The following is a 27403-nucleotide window of genomic DNA, read 5'->3' as shown; positions in this document are numbered from 1 at the left end:
CTTTTACCCACTGGACATAGTCAACTTCGATCTTAGGTTTGGAGAGCTACATGAAATTCAAAGATTAAACAGGTGGTCACAAGACATATTACAAGACAAGAGGTATTACAATACACTGTTTATTATTCATTAGGTTTCCACTCATACAATACATCATGAAAGAATAACCAGAATGATATTTCCTAAGGCATTTCATGTCCTATGCAGTTTGGCCCGCTGTAACAATCAGACTGAAGTCTAAGAATACTAGGCTACATTAAAAAGTTACACAATGTGGATTTGCTGATGTCCTGAGGGAAAACTTGATAGCCAAATGCCTAGCTGCTGTCGACTTCCTTAAAAGCCTCATGATAGTCCTAGCTTCCTTATCCCGGACTTATTTAAACAGTTTTTCCAGTAATATGACCACATCAGGAGATTCAAAAGTGTCCTATATTTAGTCAGAGAAATTAAGATAAAGGCCTCCCGGGTGGCGCAGTGGTATAGGGCACTGAGTTCACGCGCAGGCTCTGTCTCAGCCGGCCGCGACCGGGAGGTCCGTGGGGCGGCGCACAATTGGCCTAACGTCGTCCGGGTTAGGGAGGGTTTGGCCGGTAGGGATATCCTTGTCTCATCGTGCACCAACGACTCCTGTGGTGGGCCGGCCACAGTGCACGCAAACCAGGTCGCCAGGTGCACGGTGTTTCCTCCGGCACATTGGTGCGGCTGGCTTCCGGGTTGGATGCGCGCTGTGTTAAAGAAGCAGTGCGGCTTGGTTGGGTTGTGTTTTGGAGGACGCATGGCTTTCGTCCTTCGTCTCTCCCGAGCCCGTACGGGAGTTGTAGTGATGAGACAAGATAGCAACAACTAACACTTGGATACCACGAAAAGGGGGTTAAACCCCCCCCAAAAAAACAGAAAGGCCTAGCTTCTTAATCATCACAACTTCTGGTGAGAAAGTTCTCGTTTGGAGACATTTGTAATGGTAGGTGTAACTCATAATTCAAACATAATTCAATCAATGCATTTTAATGCCTGGGATGATGGGTGTTCCCAGGACATCAGAACGGGATGCCCTTAGAGCTCTGCTACCCGACCTCCATTTTTTACATTTATTTTACCTTTATTTAACTAGGCAAGTCAGTTAAGAGCAAATTCTTATTTACAATGACGGCCTACCCCGGCCAAACCAAGACGGTGCTGGGCCAATTGTGAGCCACCCTATGGGACTCCCAATCACAGCCGGATGTGATACAGCACCTTAGATTATACATCGGGTAGGGCCCGTTTAATTTTTTAAAAATCAATAACTAGGGTATGGGCAGGGCTCGGGTATCACTAATTTGATCACTAACATATTGAAGTTGAGCCATTTGCTTGTGCTGTGCTGCACAGTAGTCATATCTGACTAAGATCACAACATTGTGTCAGAAGTGCTTCAACCTCATCAAATATAAAACAGGAGAGATTATTTCAAAGAAAAGAATGTTACTTGAGTTTTGTCTCCTCATTGAGCAGAGCAGCCCAAGCAGAGCCGTTGCTATGGATACTCAAAACTCAGAGCGTCATGGGCAGAGCGCATGCAGAGCGAGCTGTGCATAGGGAGCAATGACAGGCATAGGAGCAGCTAATGAATTTACTAATGGAAGAAGTTATTTCTGATTTCGGCCAGGGCCTTAAATCTGGCAGAAGCAATAGGGCCGGGGTAGGGTAGGGCCTGAACGTCGGGGGCATTGGTATGGTCGGGCCTGAACGTCAGGGGCATGGGTAGGGTCTGAACGTCAGGTTAAAATTCATGCCTGTGCAGGCCTCTTAGATGTCCTTCCCCACGCTAGGACAAGATTACTTTTCCCCATTGAGGATGGCCTTTAAGTGTTTCACATCAATTCAGCAATCAACACAGCATTATGGTAGCACTACCAGAACAGACATGGTGTAAAATACATTGCAGAATAACTAGCCCACTAGGCCTTTATATAGAAATTAAGAAATCTAGGAAATTAGTAGTGAGTGACCAGGTTGCATATCAATAGGTTATACCAACTTATAATCAAAACAAAGACAGAAAATGAATTACAATTTCAGCTACACATCTTTTTCCCAATGTAGATGTGTACAGCTTGCACTGCAGCTGGGAAACAGAGGGAGATTTCCCTTGCATATAGGGAGATGAAAGCTGCAAGTCTCCTATCATTGTATTAATACCCAGAGAACAGTAGCAGTTTACTCCACTAATATGCTGAGTGAGGGATGATAAGTAGGCTGATATCTGCTGTGCGGGTGCTTTATCATGAACACAGCCACAGAACAATCCAAACATACAGGGAGGGTTGAAGGAGAGAAGAGGGAGATGCGGCACTCCTCAAAATCTTGGGACTGAAAGACAAGTTTCTGTTGGAAAACTAGAAACTACGGACAGGCCTAATCGAATGTACTCTAGGATGCATGGAAACAGTTTTATTGTATTGTTCAGTCCGCTGAAAAATGTCCAACATATAAAGAAGGCCTGAACGGTTTAAATTCTGCATTCAAAGTTAGGTACCACAAATAAAAGAGATTACTTAGAGCCTTCAGAAAGTATTCACATTTAAAATGGATTTAATTGACATGTTGTGTCACTGGTCTACACACTATACCCCAATAATGTCAAAGTGTAATTATGTTTTAGAAATGTTTACAAACTAATTAAAAATGAAAAGCTGAAATGTCTTCAGTCAATAAGTATTCAACCCCTTTGTTATGACAAGCCTAAATAAGTTCAGAAATGCTTAACAAGTCACATAAGTTGAATGGACTCTGATTTTTTTGTGTGTATTTTATGTAGATCATTGACCCCCCCCCCCTCCTTTTTAAACAATTAAATCCATGTGAATCCCATTTTGAAAGAACAAATTGTGCAAAAAAACAGTTGTGTGAATAGTTTCTGAAGGCACTGTAGGAAGAGTAAAACCATTGTATGATCTAACGACTGTTCGCAGAGGTAACCTAATCCCTACAATCCGGAGTAGTGTGTGTGTGTGTGTGTGTGTATGTATATCAAACGCATGTATACGTGTCTGTGTGTTAGAGAGAATTTGCGAGGCCTGTGGGCTGTTTACATAGAAATGAGTGACGAGTGCTACATTTCTAACAGTGCATGGAGATGTAGCCTAGCTAAAGCAAAACTTAGAATTATGTTCCGCACAACAACAAAAAGAACAAAAAATGTGTTGCATTCTGAAAACGCAAGTGTATGGACCATGACATAACATTGTATTGTGTATGGACCATGACATAACATTGTGTTGTGTATGGACCATGACATAACATTGTATTGTGTATGGACCATGACATAACATTGTATTGTGTATGGACCATGACATAACATTGTATTGTGTATGGACCATGACATAACATTGTATTGTGTATGGACCATGACATAACATTGTATTGTGTATGGACCATGACATAACATTGTATTGTGTATGGACCATAACATTGTATTGTGTATGGACCATGACATAACATTGTATTGTGTATGGACCATGACATAACATTGTATTGTGTATGGACCATGACATAACATTGTATTGTGTATGGACCATGACATAACATTGTATTGTGTATGGACCATGACATAACATTGTATTGTGTATGGACCATGACATAACATTGTATTGTGTATGGACCATGACATAACATTGTATTGTGTATGGACCATGACATAACATTGTATTGTGTATGGACCATGACATAACATTGTATTGTGTATGGACCATGACATAACATTGTATTGTGTATGGACCATGACATAACATTGTATTGTGTATGGACCATGACATAACATTGTATTGTGTATGGACCATGACATAACATTGTATTGTGTATGGACCATGACATAACATTGTATTGTGTATGGACCATGACATAACATTGTATTGTGTATGGACCATGACATAACATTGTATTGTGTATGGACCATGACATAACATTGTATTGTGTATGGACCATGACATAACATTATATTGTGTATGGACCATGACATAACATTGTATTGTGTATGGACCATGACATAACATTGTATTGTGTATGGACCATGACATAACATTGTATTGTGTATGGACCATGACATAACATTGTATTGTGTATGGACCATGACATAACATTGTATTGTGTATGGACCATGACATAACATTGTATTGTGTATGGACCATGACATAACATTGTATTGTGTATGGACCATGACATAACATTGTATTGTGTATGGACCATGACATAAGTTCCAGCTTTTAATATTTTAATAGACTCGCTGCAATTATCCAAAATGTCTCATCAACTCTCCAAACCACTGGTACTCTATCTGCCGGTCTGTGGGGAGGGTACATGTGGCGGGAGTCTCAGTCAGTGGCATTTGGAACGTGTTCCCAGCACACGCTCAGCTCACAGCGTGCTGTGGTCCTACTCATGTCCCGTGTTTGAGCTGAAAGGGGATTCAGTTGCCAGAACCAAATTCTGACCCAAGAAATGCTCCTGCATAGGCACTGATCACCTAGAGAGACTAATGACAATTTTAAAAATAGGGGCACCTGAGTCCTGAAATGTTTACTTTGCTCGGGCACGCACCCTTTTTGACAAGGAGAAAATAGAGCGCAAAGGAGGGAGATGAGGAAGTAGGCGCACATTCATGTTGACAATGTTTGTTTTGCTGACGTTTTCACACTAGCTTGTTTGCTAAAGTTCGAACCACAGTTGAATTATTTGTTACATTGTGGTTACAATTAAAAATGTAAAATAATGAAATTAAACAAATCCTATTCCTAATGAATGAATCAGATGCGCGTGGCGAGCGTGTCATTTTTCCAACGCTCCTATTGTGTTTGTATTTCATCAACAATGTCGAGTAGGCTACAAGCATATTACGGCTATAATATCGTTCAGACTACAAATGACTGTTGCATGTGATTATAATGACACAGGGTAAAGAAAACTAAGTATTCACATAGCACTGTCTTGAACTGACCCGCATTTTCCTGCATTCTAGAACACTGAGTGGAGCCGTGTATTTATTGTCTGTTTGTTTAATTAGAAGGTGAACTCTTATTAAAACATAAAAAAAAAGATTGAGGGTCTGGGTTTTGAAAACTATCGTGACCCGGCAGAGCAAATCATATTCATGCTGTGCTGCATAAACACAGCTGGCAGTAATTTACAGAGGAGGACAACTTCCTTTTTACTTGATTATGACTAAGCATGTTTCAATACATCAACCGTGGCGAAGGGTAGAGAATAATATAATCAAAACAGAGGGGGGCAAAGATAAATCCATTAAAGGATTCTGCATCAGCCACATCTCCCCATTACAATTCTGTGCTGGAGACTCAGTTTGGAGGCAGGTCATCACCACCACGATCACTGCAGCAGAGGTGTATTTTTAGCCTTGGAGGAATTGGAGAGTGACACACGGCGACGGAGAGGCTGGCAAGAGTGCTACCATTCTGCACAGTGTGTGTGTGTGTGTGTGTGTGTGTGTGTATATATGACAACACCCAATTACCTATTGTCAGTTTGACAAGCCACACAGCTCTAAAGGGGTGACGAAGGAGTAAAACATTCTTCAGCTGACAGTAATGCAACTTTTGAGATAACGAACAGCTTGCTGCTACTTACTATACCATTTCCTTAGCGTTTAATTGACTATAAAATTGGCCTTCCGCAGAGGTGGCTGGATAACATTGAACATACTGAGCACACTGAACCATACATTGAATGAAATATCCTTATTTGGATGGCACTGGCAGCAGCCATTGAACAATGTGCAACGCTAAACACATAAGTGCTGTTATACCATTTCATTTTCATGACAGGCAGAGCCCACTTCTGCGACAGGCTCCGAGAGTGCACGGTACCCACACTACAAAGATGGCGCCATATGTAATTAGCTGGAGCTAACTAACAGCTTGGGTCGCTTTGATCTCCTTGGTGTAAAGAACGCTTTAGAGTGTTCCTTTCACTGGCCGAGGTTTCTAAAGCAACGGGGTGCTGTTGGACACCGTCTTGCATCTCACTGCCTTGGTGGAGGAGGTGGGTGGATGTTAGAGAGAGACAGTGTGTGTGTTGGAAACAGATATTTTTATTCAGGAAAATAGACAGAGACCATCAGGAGAAGAAGAGAAAAAGAGACATTGGGAAGAGGGAGGGAGGAGGGGAATGGGGGAGACTAATGATCCAGACTATAGACAGAGTCCCACTGGTGTACAAATAAGCAGCCAGTCACACATCCCTGCCACTTACACACAGATAGTGTGTTGAACAAAAGCATGGGGGAGGAGATGGAAAATTGTTGGAAGTATGTACTGGAATTACTTTTGAATTGTTTAGCTACTTCGGGAATAACTATGTATGTGCTTCGCCTTTCCTTGACCCAAGTTCATGTCTCATTTAGAATGAAAGCTGCTCAATCTGATGACACTGTAGTGCTGTGCCTAAGAGAGTCGTCTTGAAGACAGGTTTTGTAGTGGTATTCAGGGTGGTATTGAATTTCCTGTCCGTCACTTCAAGGAACCTACTCTAGCTCAATAACACCTCTCTGGGTCCCTGGATGGTCTACAGGTGCAGCCCTGCCCCGCTCCACAGTCTCTGTGTAGTTCCATTCAGGGTTTAAGCTGGCCAGATCTCATTAGGTGTGGGGCCGCTCGGCCATGGATACGGGATAAGACGCCAGACAACCCACTACAGCCGGTGACAAAGCCTTTTATCTGCAGCTACGACGCTCCAGTCACCTCTAAGGTGTTCAAGGAGGACCGGACCTTAACCGACAGCCTCAATTAGGGACACCCAACACCAAACTGAGTAAACTAACAGACGGAAAGAAAGAAAAATACACATTGGACAATAACCTTGCATTGAACAATCAAATTCTGCTTCGGTTTGTGGGGAGTGGGGGACACAGATCCGAGGCTAGTAAAACTAGGACAGATTGTTCAACTCTTTTTCTAAACTATATGGTTCTCCCTTAACTGATGTAATCTGTGTATGATGTGATTTCATGTGTTAGATGAGAGTAGCTAACACCGCTTCATATCACTGCTTTGGGTGCATTCTCTTCACCACCCTGTGTTGAACATGCCCAGCTGATCCCAAACAAGCCAGTGAAAGAAATGGGAATTTTTTCTCTAGCCTTGGTATAACGCAACTGATTGGCTGCTGGTGGTGTCACATGGGCCACATTCCAGGGAGGGCTGCCAGGCGGGAAATAAAGTAACAGTGTGATACTCATCCCGCCCTGACGCCAAATACCTCAAGACAACTGCCCGGGCTGATAACAACCACTGCGACACTCACACACACACAAATACTAGCACTATTAGCTCTGTTCTGTAGCACTATTAGCTCTGTTCTGTTGCACTATTAGCTCTGTTCTGTAGCACTATTAGCTCTGTTCTGTAGCACTATTAGCTCTGTTCTGTTGCACTATTAGCTCTGTTCCGTAGCACTATTAGCTCTGTTCCGTAGCACTATTAGCTCTGTTCCGTAGCACTATTAGCTCTGTTCCGTAGCACTATTAGCTCTGTTCCGTAGCACTATTAGCTCTGTTCCGTTGCACTATTAGCTCTGTTCTGTAGCACTATTAGCTCTGTTCCGTAGCACTATTAGCTCTGTTCCGTAGCACTATTAGCTCTGTTCCGTAGCACTATTAGCTCTGTTCCGTAGCACTATTAGCTCTGTTCCGTTGCACTATTAGCTCTGTTCTGTAGCACTATTAGCTCTGTTCCGTAGCACTATTAGCTCTGTTCCGTAGCACTATTAGCTCTGTTCCGTAGCACTATTAGCTCTGTTCCGTAGCACTATTAGCTCTGTTCCGTTGCACTATTAGCTCTGTTCCGTTGCACTATTAGCTCTGTTCCGTTGCACTATTAGCTCTGTTCCGTAGCACTATTAGCTCTGTTCCGTAGCACTATTAGCTCTGTTCCGTTGCACTATTAGCTCTGTTCCGTAGCACTATTAGCTCTGTTCCGTTGCACTATTAGCTCTGTTCCGTAGCACTATTAGCTCTGTTCCGTTGCACTATTAGCTCTGTTCCGTTGCACTATTAGCTCTGTTCCGTTGCACTATTAGCTCTGTTCCGTAGCACTATTAGCTCTGTTCTGTTGCACTATTAGCTCTGTTCTGTAGCACTATTAGCTCTGTTCCGTTGCACTATTAGCTCTGTTCTGTTGCACTATTAGCTCTGTTCTGTTGCACTATTAGCTCTGTTCTGTAGCACTATTAGCTCTGTTCTGTAGCACTATTAGCTCTGTTCTGTTGCACTATTAGCTCTGTTCTGTTGCACTATTGGCTCTGTTCTGTAGCACTATTAGCTCTGTTCTGTAGCACTATTAGCTCATTCTTGCTGTGCTGCTGTAGCAGCATTAAGCCATTCTTGCTGTAATGTTATGCTGTATAATAATTTATTTACTGTAACATCAGCCCCGTTTCAATTTCCAGAAGAAATACCTGCATATTTTTTTTCCTTCATATATGATTGTGTTAGTCTGAAAATAGGGTGTCATACCATGAATGTACTTTGGCTACCTAGATGGACATGACTATTATTATTTCACAGCACACATATCAAACATGTCAAAATGCACAGTGGGAGATTGGGAACACAAGAAAAGAAATGAAGGAGAGGGAACTGGAGCGTGTATGGTAGAGAGAGCAAATAAGAGAGAAAGTGAAGCGGGGTGTGTCTCTAGCCAGGGTTGGGGTCGATAACTAAGCGAAATGCACTAATGGCACCAGAAGGCTTTAAGCTCTGTGTGGGGTCATTGAGGGACTGTGTGTGTGACACAGCAACGCCCCACTCAGTGGTATCTGCGGGGGACCAAGCTAAATCTGTACTGTGTGTGTGGTGTGTATTTGAGAGAGTGAAATAAAGTAAAGGGTGCTGTACAAAAGAGTAAAAGGGCGCAGGAAAAGGATAGAGAAGGTGTGGATAGAGATGAATCATCCAGTTATAGATGTAGTTTAATGGACCTATCATACCATAAATGCCAGAGTTCACGGAATTCAATGTAAATCAGAGCTCTGAAAGTATCTCAGCGTAAGCCCTCGGTCCTCCCATCCTCATCGCTGACAAAAGGCGGCGGCAAAATCATAGGCCTACACAATATGAAGTCAATCAAACATTCTTCACCTTGAACCGAGACAGCTGTGCAGCTGTAAAGATTGTCTTTCATATTACACTTCTCGTGTGTCTAACAGAGTGGGCAACTAGAGGCTAAACCATTCATCTATCAGCACCCAGGGGCAGATGCTTTTTTCAGCGAGATCCATGGTTACATTTATGATCTACCTGTTTGTACTCTCCATTGCCTCAATGATCAAAGCGGTCGCTGTGGCTCAGGCATAATGCACTGCACTTCAACACCCACCACTTCATTATCATGGGATGCAGAGAATGGAGAGTCCTGAGGACGCCCTTGCCCATCTGTCCACCATGGTTCCTCCTCTCGCTCAGGGAAGCCCTCGGCCTCCAGATAAATAGCACTGATAGATGTGGTGCTGTTGGTGAGAGCAACTTTAATGACTAACCCTATTCAGAGGCCCTGCTCCTCCTAACATGCCCAGTTGTGAGGCTACTCTATAGGTAGAGAGCAATCAACACTCAAGACAGGCAACTCAACAACCTATCCAGCAGTATAATCAAGCAGCGGTCCCTGGATGTGTATGTTTATCGATTTGCTACATCAAAATCTATAGGTCCTCCTAGGAAGGATGCCTACACGATTACCTATGACACACAAGTATCTTGCCACGATAGCTAAGGATGTGCTGATGATAACCTATCCCTGTGTGTAATCAGCGGTTCCCCTGGCAGCGCCGCAGAGTGAGTCCGTATCCGTGGCACTGTAAACGCTGTGTGAGTGAGTCACTGAGGCTGGCCAGGCTTCTTTGTGTTCAAGAGTGACTACCTATTACAGAAAAAGACAGAGCTACTCAACCACACTCCACAGTTTAACAGGATGCTTCCCGTTACATACACATTACCTGTGAAAGAGGTGGTTTAAGCACAACTGAACGCTACATTTGGCCAATTCTCACTGATTCCGTCATACGCATGTCATCGAAATAATCAAACTACATGTGAAAGCTCTACCAGTGAGGTTAAAGGAAGTGTAGCACTTATTTCTCAATGCATATAATAGTAACTTAGAATTCCAAGAAAACATTCCCAAATTACAAACTCTTAAATCAATTGTTATAATACAAAGTTGTTCAAAAAGTTTGTGTGAGGTTTTTTGCCAAATCAGTCACGATGAATGACAAAAGTAAAAAAAAAAGTGGGATATGAGAATGAAGCGGTTAAATTGAATCTACTGAGGGACACATTTTAGAACTTCCATGGCTATCAACAATGGAATTAGGGCTTCAACAAGAAGTTCCTTCTCAAAGTGGATGCTGTCCCTACCATTACTGTGGCTTCTAAAGCATGTCAAACAGCCAGCAGCACCAGCAGAGACCGAGCATTATCATGGGCTTAAGAGAGCATGGAACTCAATCGGGTAAGTGAAAGAGATAGCTTGGTATCTCTATGCTAACAGTAGCTAGCTATAACGTATTTAGCGCATGTCTTCATCTAAATGACGCTGATAAAACGAACCAAATGTAAACATGTCTACCAGCTGTTGGTAGCTAACTGCTGATGCTGTCATACTATAGATAGGCTTGTACTATGGGAAAGAGTAGTTTTGTCCACGAAGGAGTTCACCGTTACTGTATAGGGCAAGTTTTTAAGGTGTTTGTGGGGGCTACTGCCGAGTGTGAGCTAAACTGAAATGCTTGAATGAATTTGTGGCTACTTCTTTCTAGCTAGCAAAATAAGTGAGCTTGATTTTGTTTGTGTACTGCCATTTGTCGATAACACGGCTACGTTTATCACTGGTATGGGTTGGTAAATAAACTAAACCTAGCCAGCTAGACGACAAGCTAAAACCGGGGAGAGCGTTTTCTCAGTAAGCTGAGAATAAGTAGACATGCTAATGTATAATGTGGCTGCCTGGAGCAATGGTACATGCCAAATGTCAGGTAATGCAGGGCTGATCTTCCTAGATAGAAATCCCATAAAATGACATCTGGATAAACAATTACTCTGTCTGACACACCCTTAAAATGTGATATATGCCTCAGGACTACCTGGCCTGATGACTCCTGGCTGTCCTCAGTCCACCTGGGCGTGCTGCTGCTCCAGTTTCAACTGTTCTGCCTGCGGCTATGGAACCCTGACCTGTTCACTGGACGTGCTACCTTGTCCCGGACCTGCTGTTAAACGACTGCACTGGCATGGAGAAGAGACAGCTAGTTGCTTCCTGAATCCTGATGATCTAGTGCTGAACTGAAGGAGTGCTGGAAACTGACTGGGGAGGTTTTGGGTCGTCCTTCCCTGTCTGGTCTGGCACCATGGCTAGCGGTGAGGGTTGAGACAAGGGCAAAAGGATGAGCGAGGTGATTAAGAGGTCTGGGTAATCTTTGGGTCTGACTGGAGCTGAAGGTGTGTGAGGGCTTTGGGAGCACTGCCTCTCTCCCAGGTTGCTCAGAGAATAGCAACTGTGTACAGTGCGCAACAAGGTTATATCCTAAGGCCCTTTCATTTCACATCTCGAAGAATGACAGCTGTTTCTATTCAAGCTAAACTAAACAATTCGATTGAAAAAAATTAATTAAGCCCTATCCTATGGTTTACACATGACTGGGAATACAGATGTGTATCTGTTGGCCACAGATACCTTAAAAAAAAGGATAGGGGCGTGGATCAGAAAACTAGTCAGTATCTGTTGTGACCATTTGCCTCGTGCAGCGCAACACATCATCGCATAGAGATGATCAGGCTATTGATTGTGGCCTGTGGAATGTTGTCTCACTCCTCAATGGCTGTGTGGTTCAATGGCTGTGTGAAGTTGCTGGATATTGGCGGGAACTGGAACACACTGTCGTACGCGTCAATCCAGAGCATCCCAAATATGCTCAATGGGTGACATGTCTGTTGAGTATGCAGGCCATGGAAGAACTGGGACATTTTCATCTTTCAGGAATTGTGTGCAGATCCTCGCGACATGGGGCCGTGCATTATCATGCTGAAACATTAGGTGATGGCGGCGGATGAATAGCACGACAATGGGCCTCAGGATCTTGCCACGTTATACACGTTCCTTCAGATTGCTATTGATAAAATAAAATTGTGTTTGTTGTCCGTAGCTTATGTCTGCCCATACCATAACCCTCCGCCACCATGGGGCACTCTGTTCACATCATTGACATCAGCAAACTGCTCGCCCACACAGTCTGCTATCTGCCTGGTACAGTTGAAACTGGGATTAATCTGTGAAGAGCACACTTCTCCAGTGTGCCAGTGGCCATCGAAGGTGAGCATTTTCCCACTGAAGTCGGTGACAACAGTCAAACTGCAATCAGGTCAAAACCCCGGTAAGGCTGACGAGCTTCCATAAGACGTATGGCCAAATTCTCTGAAACGACGTTGAAGGCAGGTTATGGTTGAGAAATGAACATTCAATTCTCCGGCAACTGCTCTGGTGGACAATCCTGCAAGTCAGCTGGCCAATTGCACACTCCCTCAAAACTTGAGACATTGTGTTGTGCGACAAAACTGCACATTTTTGAGTGGCCTTTAATTGTGCCCAGCACAAGGTGCACCTGTGTAATGATCATTCTGTTTAATCTGCTTCTTGATATGCCACACTTGTCATGTGGATGGATTATCTTGGTGAAGGAGAAATGCTCACTAATAGTGATGTAAACAAATTTGTGCACAACATTGTATAGAAATAAGCTTTTTGTGAGTATGGAAAGTTGTTTTGATAACCAAGCCATGAGCAAAATCAGTCCTTTTTCTAAATGTATATTTATTTATTATTTTGCATTTGACCCACTTTTTATCCCCAATTTCAGTCTTGTCTCATCGCTGCAACTCCCCAACGGGCTGAGGAGAAGAAAAGGTGGAGTCATTTGTCCTCCGAAACATGACCTGTCTAACTGCGCTCCTTAACACCCGCCAGTTTAACCTGGAAGCCAGCCGCGGAGGAGGAAACACCATTCAACTGGCGACTGGGGTCAGCATGCAGGCATCCGGCCCACCACAGGGAGTCGCTATGGGTGCGTTGAGCCAAGTAAAGCCCCCCCCGGCCAAACCCTCTCATAATCCGGATGACACTGGGCCAATTATGCGCCGTCCTATGGGACTCCCTTCCCCGGCCGGTTGTGGGAATGAACCCAGGTCTGTAGCAACACCTCACAGCAATGCAGTGCCTTAGACCTCTGCGCCACTCGTGAGGCCCCAGTACTTTTTCTTCTTCGTTCAAACCCTGATTACAATTGAAGTTCATGTTTTAAATGACCACTTTCGCTCCTTTGTAGAAGCATTCTATCCAGGATAAAGATTCCAATCAAAATGTATCGTTGCATACACATATTTAGCAGAGGTTATTGCGGATGTAGTGGAATGCTCCAACAGTGTAGTAATATCTAACAATACACAACAACAGACACATCTAAAAAGTAAAATTATGGAAATAAGAAATGTAGAAATATTAGGACAAACAATGTCGGAGTCCGGAGTATAAAATCCGGTCTCCGGAGTAGAATATCTCCCAATGTTGCTTGATGAAACTTCTATGTTAGGGACAGGATGCTTAATTGTTTCACCGTGACAAAACAAAATGGTTTTCTGGTATACCATTTTCACACTATTGTACTAACACAAACTGTTCTGTGCTGGTCTGGATATTTTCTTCACATTGTCCATTTCAGCAACTATGGAGGATGCGTAAATAGGCTATCACCGTACAGCTAGTCTCAGCTCGGTTTTACTCAGTAGCGTGAAAAGGCTGTTAGTGTAAGGAGCCCACTCACCATATTTGAGATCTCCGGATAGGCTGCCTCTACCAGGATGCCCCTGTTGGTTGAGACGTAGTCCACCAGCTCGTTGAGCGTGGCCCGCTTGATCTCCTTGCTCTTCAGGTCGGTGACAGAGTCCATGAAGTCAAACAGCATGCAGCACTGCTGGAGCTTCTGGGTGAACAGCTCCTGCTGCTCTGTGGAGGGTGCATCTGGAACCAGAGATGACATGGAAACAACATTCAGTCCACATTGTCATTTAGCCTTAAGACTCCTAAATGGGGTGACTGTACAACCATTGCACGGTATCGATGTCAACTAAAGCTTGCCTGGTTTGTAGCCTAAACAACATTACCCACAAACTGCAGGTAACTGTTGCCAAGGCAGCCCAACTGAATGTAACTTAGGGAAAGACCCGTCACGACGAGAAAAGTACAAAACTTTATGAAAATTCATGGGCAGATTGGATGTACAAAACTGACTGAAACAGAGCCAAACTATACAGTATACAGAGGGCTCAATTCACATCCTCAGTGCAAGGCCAAACAGACATTTGCTGAATGACAAGTTTACAGGTACTTGGCTTATGTGTATAGTCACAGAACAGAACACTGATACAATAGGTGCAGTTGAGAGTAATCCTAATGGAACATTTTAGTAGGTTTTTAGTAAACACTCCATACAACGCATACTGTACCTCAAATCATAATAGGCCAAATGCTTACACAGCCTGTGAAAACAGATGTGAGGATTATAATTTACAATAAACACAGGCAAGGATCCAGATATGATTTTAAAAATCACAATTTCAAATCAAATTGTATTTGTCACATGCGCTGAATACAACAGGTGTAGGTAGACATTACAGTGAAATGCTTACTTACAAGCCCTTAACCTTGGTAGTTGGAGGTAGTCAGTGTTGTTCCAATCAACGGGCATTTGACATAAAACTCAATAGAGCCAGCCCAGTCACTCTTGCTTTTATCATAAAGCCATTTATGGATTAGACGGTGAGTGTGTGCAGGGTTATTAGAGCTGTCAAACCTGATCCCTGCCAGGCTACAAACAGCACTTATTGCAGCCACCCAGAAACGACGTGACAGAACAGTATAGTACAGCAGTGTTGGGCTAGCCTAGCCTAGCAGAGGGTTATGGCTCTTAACTGATAAGGTATCAGGATGAAGAAGCCTTGAAAAAGAATGATAGGCATAGTACCAGAGACACTTTTGAGGAGATGGGAAACTCGTATTAATGCCCATTGTGTACATTGTCCATGCGTCGTCAATGAGCCATGCGGAGCATTCCCGGCGATTCTGGGACAAGGACAGCTCTCCTTCAAGGAGTGGAACGAAGTCAATTGTGCACTAGCTCAAAAACCCAACATTAGCATGCATTTAGTGAACAGGAAGTACAAAATTAGAAATATTTTCTGAGGTGAGATAATTAACTTGTTCTCTGTAATATTGTATAGCTTTGGAATAGTGACACTTAAATTTGTGAAGGGATTGCGTGATGATTAGTTTAGCAACTGTGTAACGCAGCATGACAACGTGAACCCGATTGGTCGACAGTCTGCTGGGTTGGGTGTTATACATTCATTGCCAAATGGGATTCCTATCTCATTCTTTCCTTAATATCTCTGGTAGTACCATCCCCGACTGACTGACCACCATCTAAAAATCAGGGCTACCTAAAGCTCCAACTCTCTCCTGGACACATACAGTATTTCGACTCTGTGTGGTTGTTCTATGCTGTAATACAGTAATGAAATGTCCATAGTGTTTGTGGTTCAATGCTGTAATACAGTAATGAATAGTGACTAGAGCCCAAGTTAATCTTGTTTTTTGTCCGATGCAGATTTCTTTGGGGACAAAACTTGCAGATACCGATATATCTGTGATATACTGTTCTACAGCGGGGAAATTAAAGTGTAATTTTTCCAGTGAATTTTCAGAATTTGCCATCCAAGAGAGAAATTGTTCAATAACTATGCTTCAAATGTTGATTTAATATATTGTGACAATGACATCATGAGAATGTCCGCAAGTGTTCAGATAAGCATGAGATATGTTTATTCATCCTATTTATTACACATTGGTTGAATTATCGTCCCATACCGATATAGCGGTAAAAGGCCAATATCGGCCTATAATATCGGTGAATTGATATATTGGTCGGGCTCTAATAGAGAGGGCCATATTGACAACATCCTAACTCACTTAGAGGCCTCAGTTAGTGACGGGCTTGCTGAACCACATAATGTGCAGTATGTTTGGTCAGAGAGCACTCAAATTTTGTTGTGGATGATGGGCTCGAGAACAGAGCGAGAGGAAGAGAGGCATTGCTGAACAGGATATGCTTGTCATAATGGAAACTGCCTTTCGTCTGGAAGGTCTTTCCCTTTCCCACCCATTAAGCAACATTTTTATTTTTTCCCTTTCTTTCAGATGGCCACTAAGCTACTGTATCATTATTTTCCTTACATGTGGAATGTTATTGTATCAAAACTGACAAAGTAAAATCACTTCACTGTGGCAACTGACCCCGGGATATTTTATGACCTATAATTCCCTATCACGTGAGTTCAAAGAACACTCAAACTCAAATCAAAAAGTTTATTGGTCGCGTACAGTTTTGCAGATGTTATCGCAGGTGCAGTGAAATGCTATCTCTAGTAGATAGTGCCCTCCTGAATTATTGGCACCCGAGGTAAATATGAAGAAAAAAGATGCCAAGACAACAGGTCTGAGTCGTCTCCTATACATGTTTGATGAGGTGGGAGAAGACCAGGGATTTGAGACCATTCCTCCATACAGCAACACTCCAGAACCTTCAGTCCTTGGTCCTCACTTTAGGACTCTCCTATTCAGCTCACCGCATAGGTTTTCAAATGGTGTTTCGGTCAGGGGACTGGGATGGCCATTGCGAAACGTCTATGGTCAGCGAACCATTTGTGTAGATTTGGAGGTATGCTTTGGATCGTTGTCCTGCAGGAAGATCCAACGACGACCCAGTTTTAGCCTACTGGCAGAGGCAGACAGGTTTTGACCTAAAATCTCCTGGTACTTGGGAGTCCATGATGCCATGTATCCTAACAAGGGTCCCAGGGCCTTTGGATGTATAACAGGCTCACAACATCACAGATCCACCACCATACTTCATTCACAGTGGGAATTAGGATATTTTCTGAATGACCATGCTTCTTTTTTACACCAAACCCAACTCTAGTGTTTGATGCAAAAAAACGACATTTTAGTCTCATCAGACCATAGAACCTGGTTCCAATCAAAGTTCCAATGACATTTAGCAAACTCCAGGCGCTTATGTTTGTGGTTTGGTGATAGCAGAGGCTTTCTTCTGGCAACCCTTTCAAATAACTTGGTCATGGCACCTAATTGTAGTTTGAGACTTGGTGACCCCAAGATGTAACCTACTTCTGCAATTCTCCAACTGTGATCCTTGGAGATTTTTTTGCCACTTGAACCATCCTTCTCACTGTCCGTGGGGGCAAAATACACTTGCGTCCTCTTCCAGGCAGGTTCATTACAGCTCCAGTTTTACGTTTCTTAATTACTGCCCTAATAGTGGAGATGGGTATTTTCAGGCGTGTAGCTACCTTTTCAATAGCCATTGCCTGATTTGTGAAGGTCAGCAACCTTTTGTCTCATTTAATTTGTATGTTCTCTATCCTTTCCCATGTTGAAGGATGACAAAGAGAGTTTAGCCTGTGTGTACCACCTCATATTTATACCCCAGTGAAACAGGAAGTCATGGAGTTCCCAAAGACTCAGATTAACTTTAAAATTAACAAATCATAAAATCGGAATATACATCAATTTGATTTTGTTCATAAGAATTTTTAGGGGTGCCAATAACTGGCATGCATGTTTTTGAATAAAATACTTTCTTGATAGAATTGTTCAACAAAAAAAATGTGTTTAACTCAATTAAAGGTTAGATTCATATGATATGTTGAGTAAGATCAAGCTGACAAACAATGATTACAGTTTTTCACTGCCTTTTTTGTATTTACCTAGGGTGCCAATAATTCAGGAGGACACTGTAGAAACAAGTGGGTTGGCATTTGACTTTTACCAGCACAGGTTAGGCAACAAAGTCAATAAAGCAATCTCAGGCACTAACAAAGCAAAAAATAATACTTACATCTAGGCCTATAGCTGCTCTCTTATGACAAAAACAGGTGAGTGTTTTAGCTCAAACAAGCAGTGTTTACCTTTAAAACTGTTCTGTTGTCATTTTAATAAAGGCATTTTTTATTTTTTTTAAATGCCAGATGTTTCACGAGGCCTGAAAACTAAGAAAGGCACATAACTAGGGTCCTGAGTTTTGTGCAGTCAAGTGACATGCCTGGATTTTGACTTGTATGCAGAAAGTAAGCAGCATAGTTGGTAAATTTCCGCAACAACTAAGAGCGTTGAAGTGTGAGGCTCAACTTCTCCGCTGTTTTGGTGCTTTGGCTACCACACTGCACAGATACAGTGCGACTGCGTGAGAGCAAAGTTCTTGCATCTCAATATCTGCTCGTGGCAACGTCATTTCACTGAGTCTACCTTTAAAGCTTTTTCGTCAAACGGTCTCCTTTTGTTTTTATGTCAGATGGTCCAGCACCATCCTCAGACAATTGCTTTCATTTTTGATGTAATTCTTATTTCTGTCTTAAAACACAGGATAAAATCTTGCTATGTCACATGATTGCACAAAACACAGGGCCTTAGCCATAACATGTACCTGTGTGAAAGGCCTTGACAACTCCACTATGCCAACGGCTCGTTAAACATTAACTATGCCGGCTGTGGTGACGCACAAGATCTACAGGGCAATTTCCTTTAATTTCTGATGCTCACACGGGAGATATGACATCTTTAATCCTCCTGTTCACAGGGGAAAGTCTTGCTTTCTTGACTTTGACACTTCCTGAGCTTTCGCTAAAATCACAGAAAAAAAAACAAAGGCTGGTGCCCACAACCCTTTCCCACGAGTCGGGTTGTGACAAAGAGCTCTTATAAGACCAGGGCTCAAATATTATTTCAATAATTTTGGTCTTTATTTAGCCAACTTACATACACAACTTTATTTGATCATCGAAAATTGGGATTAACTAGCTTGAAAGGATGCTCATAATTCTGCAATGTTCGGTTGTATTGGAGAGTCTCAGTCTTAAATCATTTTCCATACAGAGTCTGTGCCTGTATTTAGTGTTCATGCTAGTGAGGGCAGAGAATCCACTCTCACATAGGTACGTGGTTGCAAAGGGCACCAATGTCTTAACAGCGCGATTTGCCAAGGCAAGAAACTCTGCGTGCAGCCCTATCCAGAAATCTGTCAGTGGCTTCTGATTAAATTAAATTCACACAGAACTGCTTGTTGCAATTTCAATGAGGCTCTCTTGTTCAGATATCGGTAAGTGGACTGGAGGCAGGGCATGAAAGGGATAACGAATACAGTTATTTGTCATCCGTTTCAGGGAAAGTTGCGCACCCAACTCACTCAGGTGCTTCGCTATATCACATTTGACATGGTCCGTACACTTGAGTTCATTTGCACACCAAAAAAAAATCATACAATGCTGGAAAGACCTGTGTGTTGTCCTTGTTAATGCAGACAGAACTTCTTAACTTCTTTAGGACTGGGGGGCAGTATTGAGTATCTTGGATAAAAAGGTGCCCAGAGTAAACTGCCTGCTAAAAGCTAGAATATGCACATAGTAAGTAGATTTAGATAGAAAACACTCTGACGTTTCTAAAACTATTTGAATGATGTCTGAGTATAACAGAACTCATGACATGCAAAAACCTGAGAAAAAAAATCCAACCAGGAAGTGGGAAATCTGAGGTTTGTAATTTTTCAAGTTTCAAGTCATTGCCTATTGAATATACAGTGTCTATGGGGTCATATTGCACTTCCTAATGCTTCCACTAGATGTCAACAGTCTTTAGAACCTTGTTTGAGGCTTCTACTGTGAAGGAGGAGGGAATGAGAGCTGTTTCAACCAGGTGTCTGGCAGAGTGCCATGAGCTCAGTCTCTCACACTCCCGTGAGAGTTAGCTGCGTTCCATTGCATTTCTGAAGACAAAGGAATTCTCTGGTTGGAACATTATTGAAGATTTATGTTAAAAACATCCTAAAGATTGATTCTATACATCGTTTGACATGTTTCTACGAACTGTAATGGAACCTTTTGACTTTGTCTGGACCTAGTGCTCGCGCCTTTGGATTACTGGGCTAAACGCACAAACAAAAAGCAGGTATTTGGACATAAATTATGGACTTTTTTGTTCGATAAACATTTATTGTGGAACTAGGATTCCTGGGAGTGCATTCTGATGAAGATCAAAGGTAAGTGAATATTTATAATGCTATTTCTGACTTCTGTTGACTCCACAAATGGCAGATATCTGTATGGCTTGTTTTTGTGTCTGAGCGCTGTACTCAGATTATTGCATGGTGTGCTTTTTCCGTTAAGTTTTTTTTTAATCTGACACAGTGGTTGCATTATGGAGAAGTGGATCTAAAATTCAATGCATAACACGTGTCTTTTAGCAATGTTTATTATGAGTATTTCTGTAAATTGATGTGGCTCTCTGCAAAATCACTGGATGTTTTGGAACTACTGAACATAACGCGCCAATGTAAACTGAGATTTTTGGATATAAATATGAACTTTATCGAACAAAACATACATGTATTGTGTAACATGAAGTCCTTTGAGTGTCATCTGATGAAGATCAAAGGTTAGTGATTAATTTTCTCTATTTCTGCTTTTTGTGACTCCTCTCTTTGGCTGGAAAATGGCTGTGTTTTTCTGCGACGAGGTGCTGACCTAACATAATCGTTTGGTGGGCTTTCGTCGTGAAGCCTTTTTGAAATCGGACACTGTGGCTGGATTTACAAGTTTATTTTTAAAATGGTGTAAAATGGTGTTTGAGGAATTTTAATTATGGGATTTCTGTTGTTTTGAATTTGGTGCCCTGCAATTTCACTGGCTGTTGGCGAGGTGGGACGCTACCGTCCCACATATCCCAGAGGTTAAATCATAGCCCCAATTTTGTCCCGCACATTGAATATAGTTGCAGAGAGTCCCTGTAATCCTAGATTCAGATAATTCAGGCAGAAAAAAACATCACCCAAATCGGCCAGTCGTGTGAGAAACTTGTCGTCATGCAAGCGGTCAGACAAGTGAATATCATGGTCAAAAAAACACGTCAATACTTTGCCCCTTCATAATCAGCGCAATTCTGTATGTTGTAAAAGCGTTACATGGTCACTACCCATATCATTGCATAGCGCAGAAAATACACAAGTTCAGGGGCCTTGCTTTAACAAAGTTAGACATTTTTACTGTCGTGTCCAAAACATCTTTCAAACTGTCAGGCATTCACTTGGAATGCAAGAGCCTCTCGGTGGATGCTGCAGTGTACCCAAGTGGCGTCGGGAGCAACTGCTTGCACCCATGTCACCACTCCACTATGTCTCCCTGTCATGGCTTTCGCGCCATCAGTACAGATACCAACACATCTTGACCACCAAAGTCCATTTGATGTCACAAAGCTGTCCAGTACTTTAAAATATCCTCTCCTGTTGTCCTGGTTTCAGAAGAGGATGTCTTCCTTAAATCGACCCCCCATAAAAGCAACGGACATATACCAGGAGCTGTGCCAGGCCCGCCACATCAGTTTACTCATCCAGCTGTAAAGCATAGAATTCACTGGCTTGTATGCGAAGCAGTAATTGTTTCAAAACGATTCCTGCCATGTCACTGATGTGTCGTGAAATGCATTGTCTGTACAGTTCTTTTTGTCCTTTTCCCCCAGCATTGTCCCAGCCATATCCGCGGCAGCAGGAAGAATTAAGTCCTCCACAATAGTATGGGCCTGCCTGTCCTAGCTATTCGGTAGCTCACCATATAAGATGCTTCTAGCCACTTCTTATTAATAGTATCTGTTGCTTTTATACATGTCTTACTACTCAAAACGAGTCTTAATTCTCGCTCAAAAAACCTCTGTGGCTTGTTTTCCAAATTGGCATGTTTGGTTTCTAAATGTCTGCGCAAGAGTGAAGGTTTCAACGCGTTGTGAGATATATACAAAAGTACTATAACACACTGTGGCTGAGGAAAGGCATTACTCCCAATATAAGTGAACCCCAAATCAATGCAGTTCTCATCATATTTGTGCCTCTGATGGTCCAACGTCCCTGTCTGTTGTTCGGCGCTTTCCCGGGTAAGTGGGCAGTAGCTCTTTGGCTGCATCAGATTCACAACTGTCAGTGTCCATGCTAGCTGGGCTAACAACAAATGTAGAATTACTGATGCTAGCATTGGATGTGCGCGTTGAAGCAGAACAACTTGCGTTGTGCAGGTGTTGTACTGCTGGTAGTAGCAGTACTATCAGTAGAGCTGGTATGTGTCTCCATGGATGCAGGCCTTACTTTTTAAAAACCATTTATCAATTTTCGAGCAAACTGAATGAGCAGCAGCTATGTTTGGCTACATTCGGACCGTTAGTGGAATTCCCGCGAGAGAATGGTTAATGTGATTGGATGTTAATTATTAGACTAGGCTACCTGTATTTGAAATCATGTTGTTATTTCGCTGAACACTGGATGGTTTAATTACATTTTTGGAAGTGAAAACGAGGCTACTAAGGAGAGAAAGAGAAAAAAATCCTCACCCAAATGTATGGCCCCGTTGGAAAAAATATTTTAAAAGTGAATCCCTTTTTTTGGGGCGTACCCCCGATGGCATTGTGTACCCCAGTTTGGGAATAACTGATCTACTAGATTCAGCCACAGGAAGATGTTTTTGTTGAATGGATGGTCGGGGAGCTGGAACTAAATTACAAATAATTTGCAGACCGTAAATTGACCGGAAGAAGCCCAAACAGAAAGAATGAACAAACGAGTGTTAACACTTACGTTAATCTTTCTGGTTAGAACCTTTTTCGGAGAGACAGATCTTCCAAAAGGTAGTGGAGTGGCAATCTTTACCAAGGAACACCTTCAGTGCTCGGTTGTCTCCACCAAGTCTGTGGATTTGCTGGTTTTAAGCATTACACTTTCAAATAGCTCTTTGACTGTTGCTGGGTGTTATCGTCCACCATCAGCACCAGCTTGTACCCTACCTGCCCAAAACTCTCTCCTGGACCCTTAAACTAAATCTGAATTTGTCCTGCTAGGTGACCTAAACTGGGACATGCTAAACCACCTGACCAAGTCCTAAAACAATAAATCCTTCTCAGATCATTATCAATCCCACAAGGTAGGACTCCAGACATACAGAAAAGGCTACTCGCCTAATCCTCACAAATAATCCTGGTAGGCATCAGTTTTCTGTAATGACCTTAGTGATCACCGTTTTACAGACTGTGTTCGTATGGGCTGCTCAGTTAAATGTCCGGTCCTGATGTCACAGACGCTTGCTGGAAAACTTTAATGAGCAAGCCTTCCTTCATGACCTGGCCTCTGTAAATTGGTATAGAATCAGCTTGATACCCTCTTGGACCTTAAAAAACATATTTTCAGTGGTATTGTTAACAAACACACCCCCATAAAGAACATTTGAATTTAAAAAACAGGTTCAGCCTCTGGTTCAACTGTGATCTGGCAGAGTTACTCCACCTCAAGAAGTAAGCATTTCACTGTAAGATCTACAGCGGTTGCATTCGGTGCATGTGAAAAATAAAAATGTATTTGATTTGATCAAGAACACCATTTGGCGAAAGGCCCACCACACAAATACTCAGGTTGACTGGCTGTCGTTTAGGCAAATGATAAATAAGTGTGCACTCAGGCTATCCGGAAGGCCAAAGTTAGTTACATTAATTTAAGGAGCAGTTCTCTCTCTGTAGGTCTAACCCCAAGAAGTTCTGGAAAACGGTTAAAGACCTGGAGAATAAACCCTCCTCCTCACGGCTACCCATGTCCCTTAATGTTGATGATGTGGTTGTTACTGACCATGAGCACATGGCTGAGCTCTTTAAAATCACCACCTCATTAAGTCAGGATTCCCATTTGACTCAGCCATGCCTTGTTGGGAAATGTTGGATGGGCAACATCTCCCAGCCCTTCTAATGCGACTAACCCCGATGCTCCTCCCTTTCCCCCCCTGCCCCGCTACACAGTTTCTCCCTGCACGCGGTCACAGTCTGAGGTGCTTAAGGAGCTCCTTAAATTTGACCCTCAAAAAACATCTGGGTTAGATCCTTTCTTCTTTAAGGTTGCAACCCCTATCATCGCAGAGCCTCTCTCCTCTCTGGGGAGGTTTCCATTGCTTGGAAGGCAGCCACGGTGCATCCTTTATTTAAAAGGGGGAGATCAAGCTGATCCTAACTGTTTATTAAAAGTGTTGGAAAAACTTGTCAATAATCAACTGACTGAGTTTCTTTATGTCTGTCTATGGTATTCTCTATGGTACGCAATCTGGTTTCCGAATAGGTAATGGATGTGTCACTGCAACCTTAAAAAGGTCCTAAATTATGTCACCATTGCCCTTGATTCTAAGCAAGGTGCTGCTATTTTTATTGACTTGGCTAAAGCTTTTGATACAGTAGACCATTCCATTCTTGTGGGTAGTGCATTGGTGTCTCTGAGGGGTCTTTGGCCTGGTTTTCTAACTACCTCTCTCAAAGAGAGCAGTGTATAAAGTCAGAACATCTGCTGTCTCAGTCACTGCCTGTCACCAAGGGAGGACCCCAAGGCTCGATCGTAGGCCCCACGCTCGTCTCAATTTACATCAACAACATAACTCAGGCAGTAGGAAGCTCTCATCCATTTATATGGACCAGCGTTTCACTACACTCGCAATAACATCTGCTAAACACGTGTATGTGACCAATACATTTTTATTTGAGATGATAGTCACACTCAGCTGGCCCCTCCCCAGATTCTGTGTTTAACGCTCTCCAGCAAGGCTTTCTTAGTGTTCAACAAGCTTTCTCTGCCCTTAACCTTGCTCTGAACACCTCAAATATAAAGTTAGTGTGGTTCAGTAAGAAGAATTCCCCTCACCACCGGTGTGATCACTACTGCTAAGGGTTTAGAGCTTCAGGTAGTCACCTCATACAATTACTTGGGATTATGGCTAGACGGTACACTGTCCTTCTCTCAGCACATATCCAAGCTGCAGGCTAAAGCTAAATCTAGCCTTTGTTTCCTCTATCATAATCGCTCCTTTCACCCCAGGTGCCAAAAGAACCCCAATTCAGATGACCATGACCAGATGACCATGCTAGATTACGGAGATGTTATTTATAGATTGCCAGGTAAGGGTGCTCTCGAGCGGCTAGATGTTCTTTATCATTCGGCCATCAGATTTGCCACCAATGCTCCTTATAGGTGCACACATCATTGCAATCTATAAACTGGTCATCTCTGTATACCCGATGCAAGATCCAGTTTATAAAACCTTCTAAGGCCTTACTCCCCCCTATCTGAAATACCTACTGCAGCCCTCATCCTCCACATACAACACCTGTTCTGTCAGTCACAATTCTGCTAAAGGTCCCCAAAGCACACACATCCCTGGGTCATTCCTTTTTTCAGTTTGCTGCAGTTAGCGACTGGAACGAGCTGCAAATATCCATCCATCTCTACAATCAAAGACTCAATCATGGACACTTACTGACACTTGTGGCTGCTTCGCACGATGTGTTGTTGTCTCCACCTTTTTGCCCTTTGTGGTGTTGTCTGCGCCCAACAATGTTTGTACCATGTTGTGCTGCTGCCATGTTGTTTTAGGTCTCTCTTTATGTAGTGTTGTGGTGTCTCGTCGTGATGTGTTTTTTTTGTCCTATATATTTTTTTTTATCCCGTCCCCACAGGAGGCCTTTTGCCTCTTCGTAGGTCGTCATTGTAAATAAGAATTTGTTCTTAAAGGACTTGCCTAGTTAAAGGTTAAATAAATAAAATACATTTGTTTGAATAAAACAATTTCAAACCATGCTTACATTTGAATATGCTCACGCCTCTCTTTTGGTGGGAACACACAGGTACAGATTTGTTAAATGAAAATCACTTGGAGCTGATTTCCTGGTGTTTTTACAGTCCTATGTCTAACAAAAAAAATAACCTTTTTTTTTTTTGCTCATAAAACTTGTGGGGCCAAATGAGACCACCCGCGGCCTGCCAGGTGGGGAACCCTGCATTAGGGTCTAAAAGCAACCTTCTCTATGAAGCCAGGCGAATTCCAGCATGTGTTATTTCATAATTAGCGTGGCCTTACTGTAAGGGCCTAGATGGATTCCCATGTACGTTACAAAGCTCTGTCTGTACTGTACACAGCAAACTAGGCAAAGCGTTTCACACAACCCCATTATCTCTTCCTGTGGTCCAGCAAATAAGGAAGTGGGATTGGTTCACACAACAGATTTCACAACACACTAAGTGTGTGCCCTCAGTTCCTTACTCTACTACCACATATCTACAACACAAAATCCATGTGTGTATAGTGTGTATGTTATCGTGCGTTTGTATGTATGTGTCTGTGCCTGTTTGTGTTGCTTCACAGTCCCCGTTGTTCCATATGGTGCTTTTAAAAAAAAATCTTGCATGAGTTACATGATGTGGAATAGAGTTCCATGTAGTCATGGCTCTATGTAGTACTGTGTGCCTCCAATAGTCTGTTCTGGACTTGGGGACTGTGAAGAGACCTCTGGTGGCATGTCTTGTGGGGTATGCATGGGTGTCAGAGCTGTGTGCCTGTAAGGCCTGCCTTGTTGATAGTGCTGTTAAGAAGGCAGAGCAGAGCTTTATTATGGACAGACTTCTCTCCATTTTAGCTACTGTCATATCAATATGTTTTAACCATGACAGTTTACAATCCAGGGTTACTCCAAGCAGTTTAGACACCGCAACTTGCTCAATTTCCACATTATTCATTACAAGATTTAGTTGAGGTTTAGTGAATGATTTGTCCCAAATACAATGCTTTTAGTTTTTGAAATATTTAGGAATAACTTATTCCTTGCCACCCATTCTGAAACTAACTGCAGCTCTTTGAACACTTAGACATTTCAGTCACTGTGTATAGTGTGTATAGTGTTGAGTAACGTGTGTGCAGTGTGTATATTTGTGCGTACATGAACACACACACAAACCTAATTTACATACTGTACAAACATAGTCCTAAACAAACTAACATGAAAACTTGAACACATATTCCATAAAATGTTGGAGGGATAGAGCTGGTACAAGCAAGGAGGGGAGGTTTACCATGACACCGTAGAGAGAGCAAGATGGGGCAGTGGGGGCAGTCTTTCATTGAGAGGTGACACATTTCTGAATTACATCATGACATGGAGGGAATGTACAGGTGGCAGCACCAGAACATTCCACAGGAATTCCCTCCGCCGTTTCGAACCTACTGAAACTGTGCCCGTGGAAGGACTGACAGGACTCCAACAGGGTCTGGTCGTTTGGCTGTTGCAGTGGAAAGCATAATTAGCAGACATCTAATATTTTCTAAATGTCTTACTTTTTAACTCTGCATTGTTGGGAAAGGGCTTGTATTTAAACATTTCACAGTATGCTTGTGACAAAT

The 27403-nt window shown here is 42.6% G+C and overlaps 1 protein-coding gene across 1 annotated transcript in view; it reads right to left on the bottom strand.

Annotated features, from left to right (window-relative positions):
• LOC110529414 (serine/threonine-protein phosphatase 2A 56 kDa regulatory subunit alpha isoform) overlaps positions 1–27403 on the bottom strand; it is a 75693-nt gene that overhangs the window by 18787 nt on the left and 29503 nt on the right. The window contains exon 2 of the mRNA XM_090242593.1: positions 13864–14060. Within this exon, the coding sequence (XP_090098719.1) occupies positions 13864–14060 (197 nt within the window). The remainder of the gene's footprint in view (positions 1–13863; positions 14061–27403) is intronic.

The sequence above is a fragment of the Oncorhynchus mykiss genome, chromosome 8 (assembly GCF_057628025.1).
Source record: "Oncorhynchus mykiss isolate SJ-2025 chromosome 8, ASM5762802v1, whole genome shotgun sequence".
Classification (NCBI taxonomy): Eukaryota; Metazoa; Chordata; class Actinopteri; order Salmoniformes; family Salmonidae; genus Oncorhynchus; species Oncorhynchus mykiss.
Note: the sequence above shows the minus strand (reverse complement) of the source record. Positions and strands in the feature narration are given on the sequence as shown.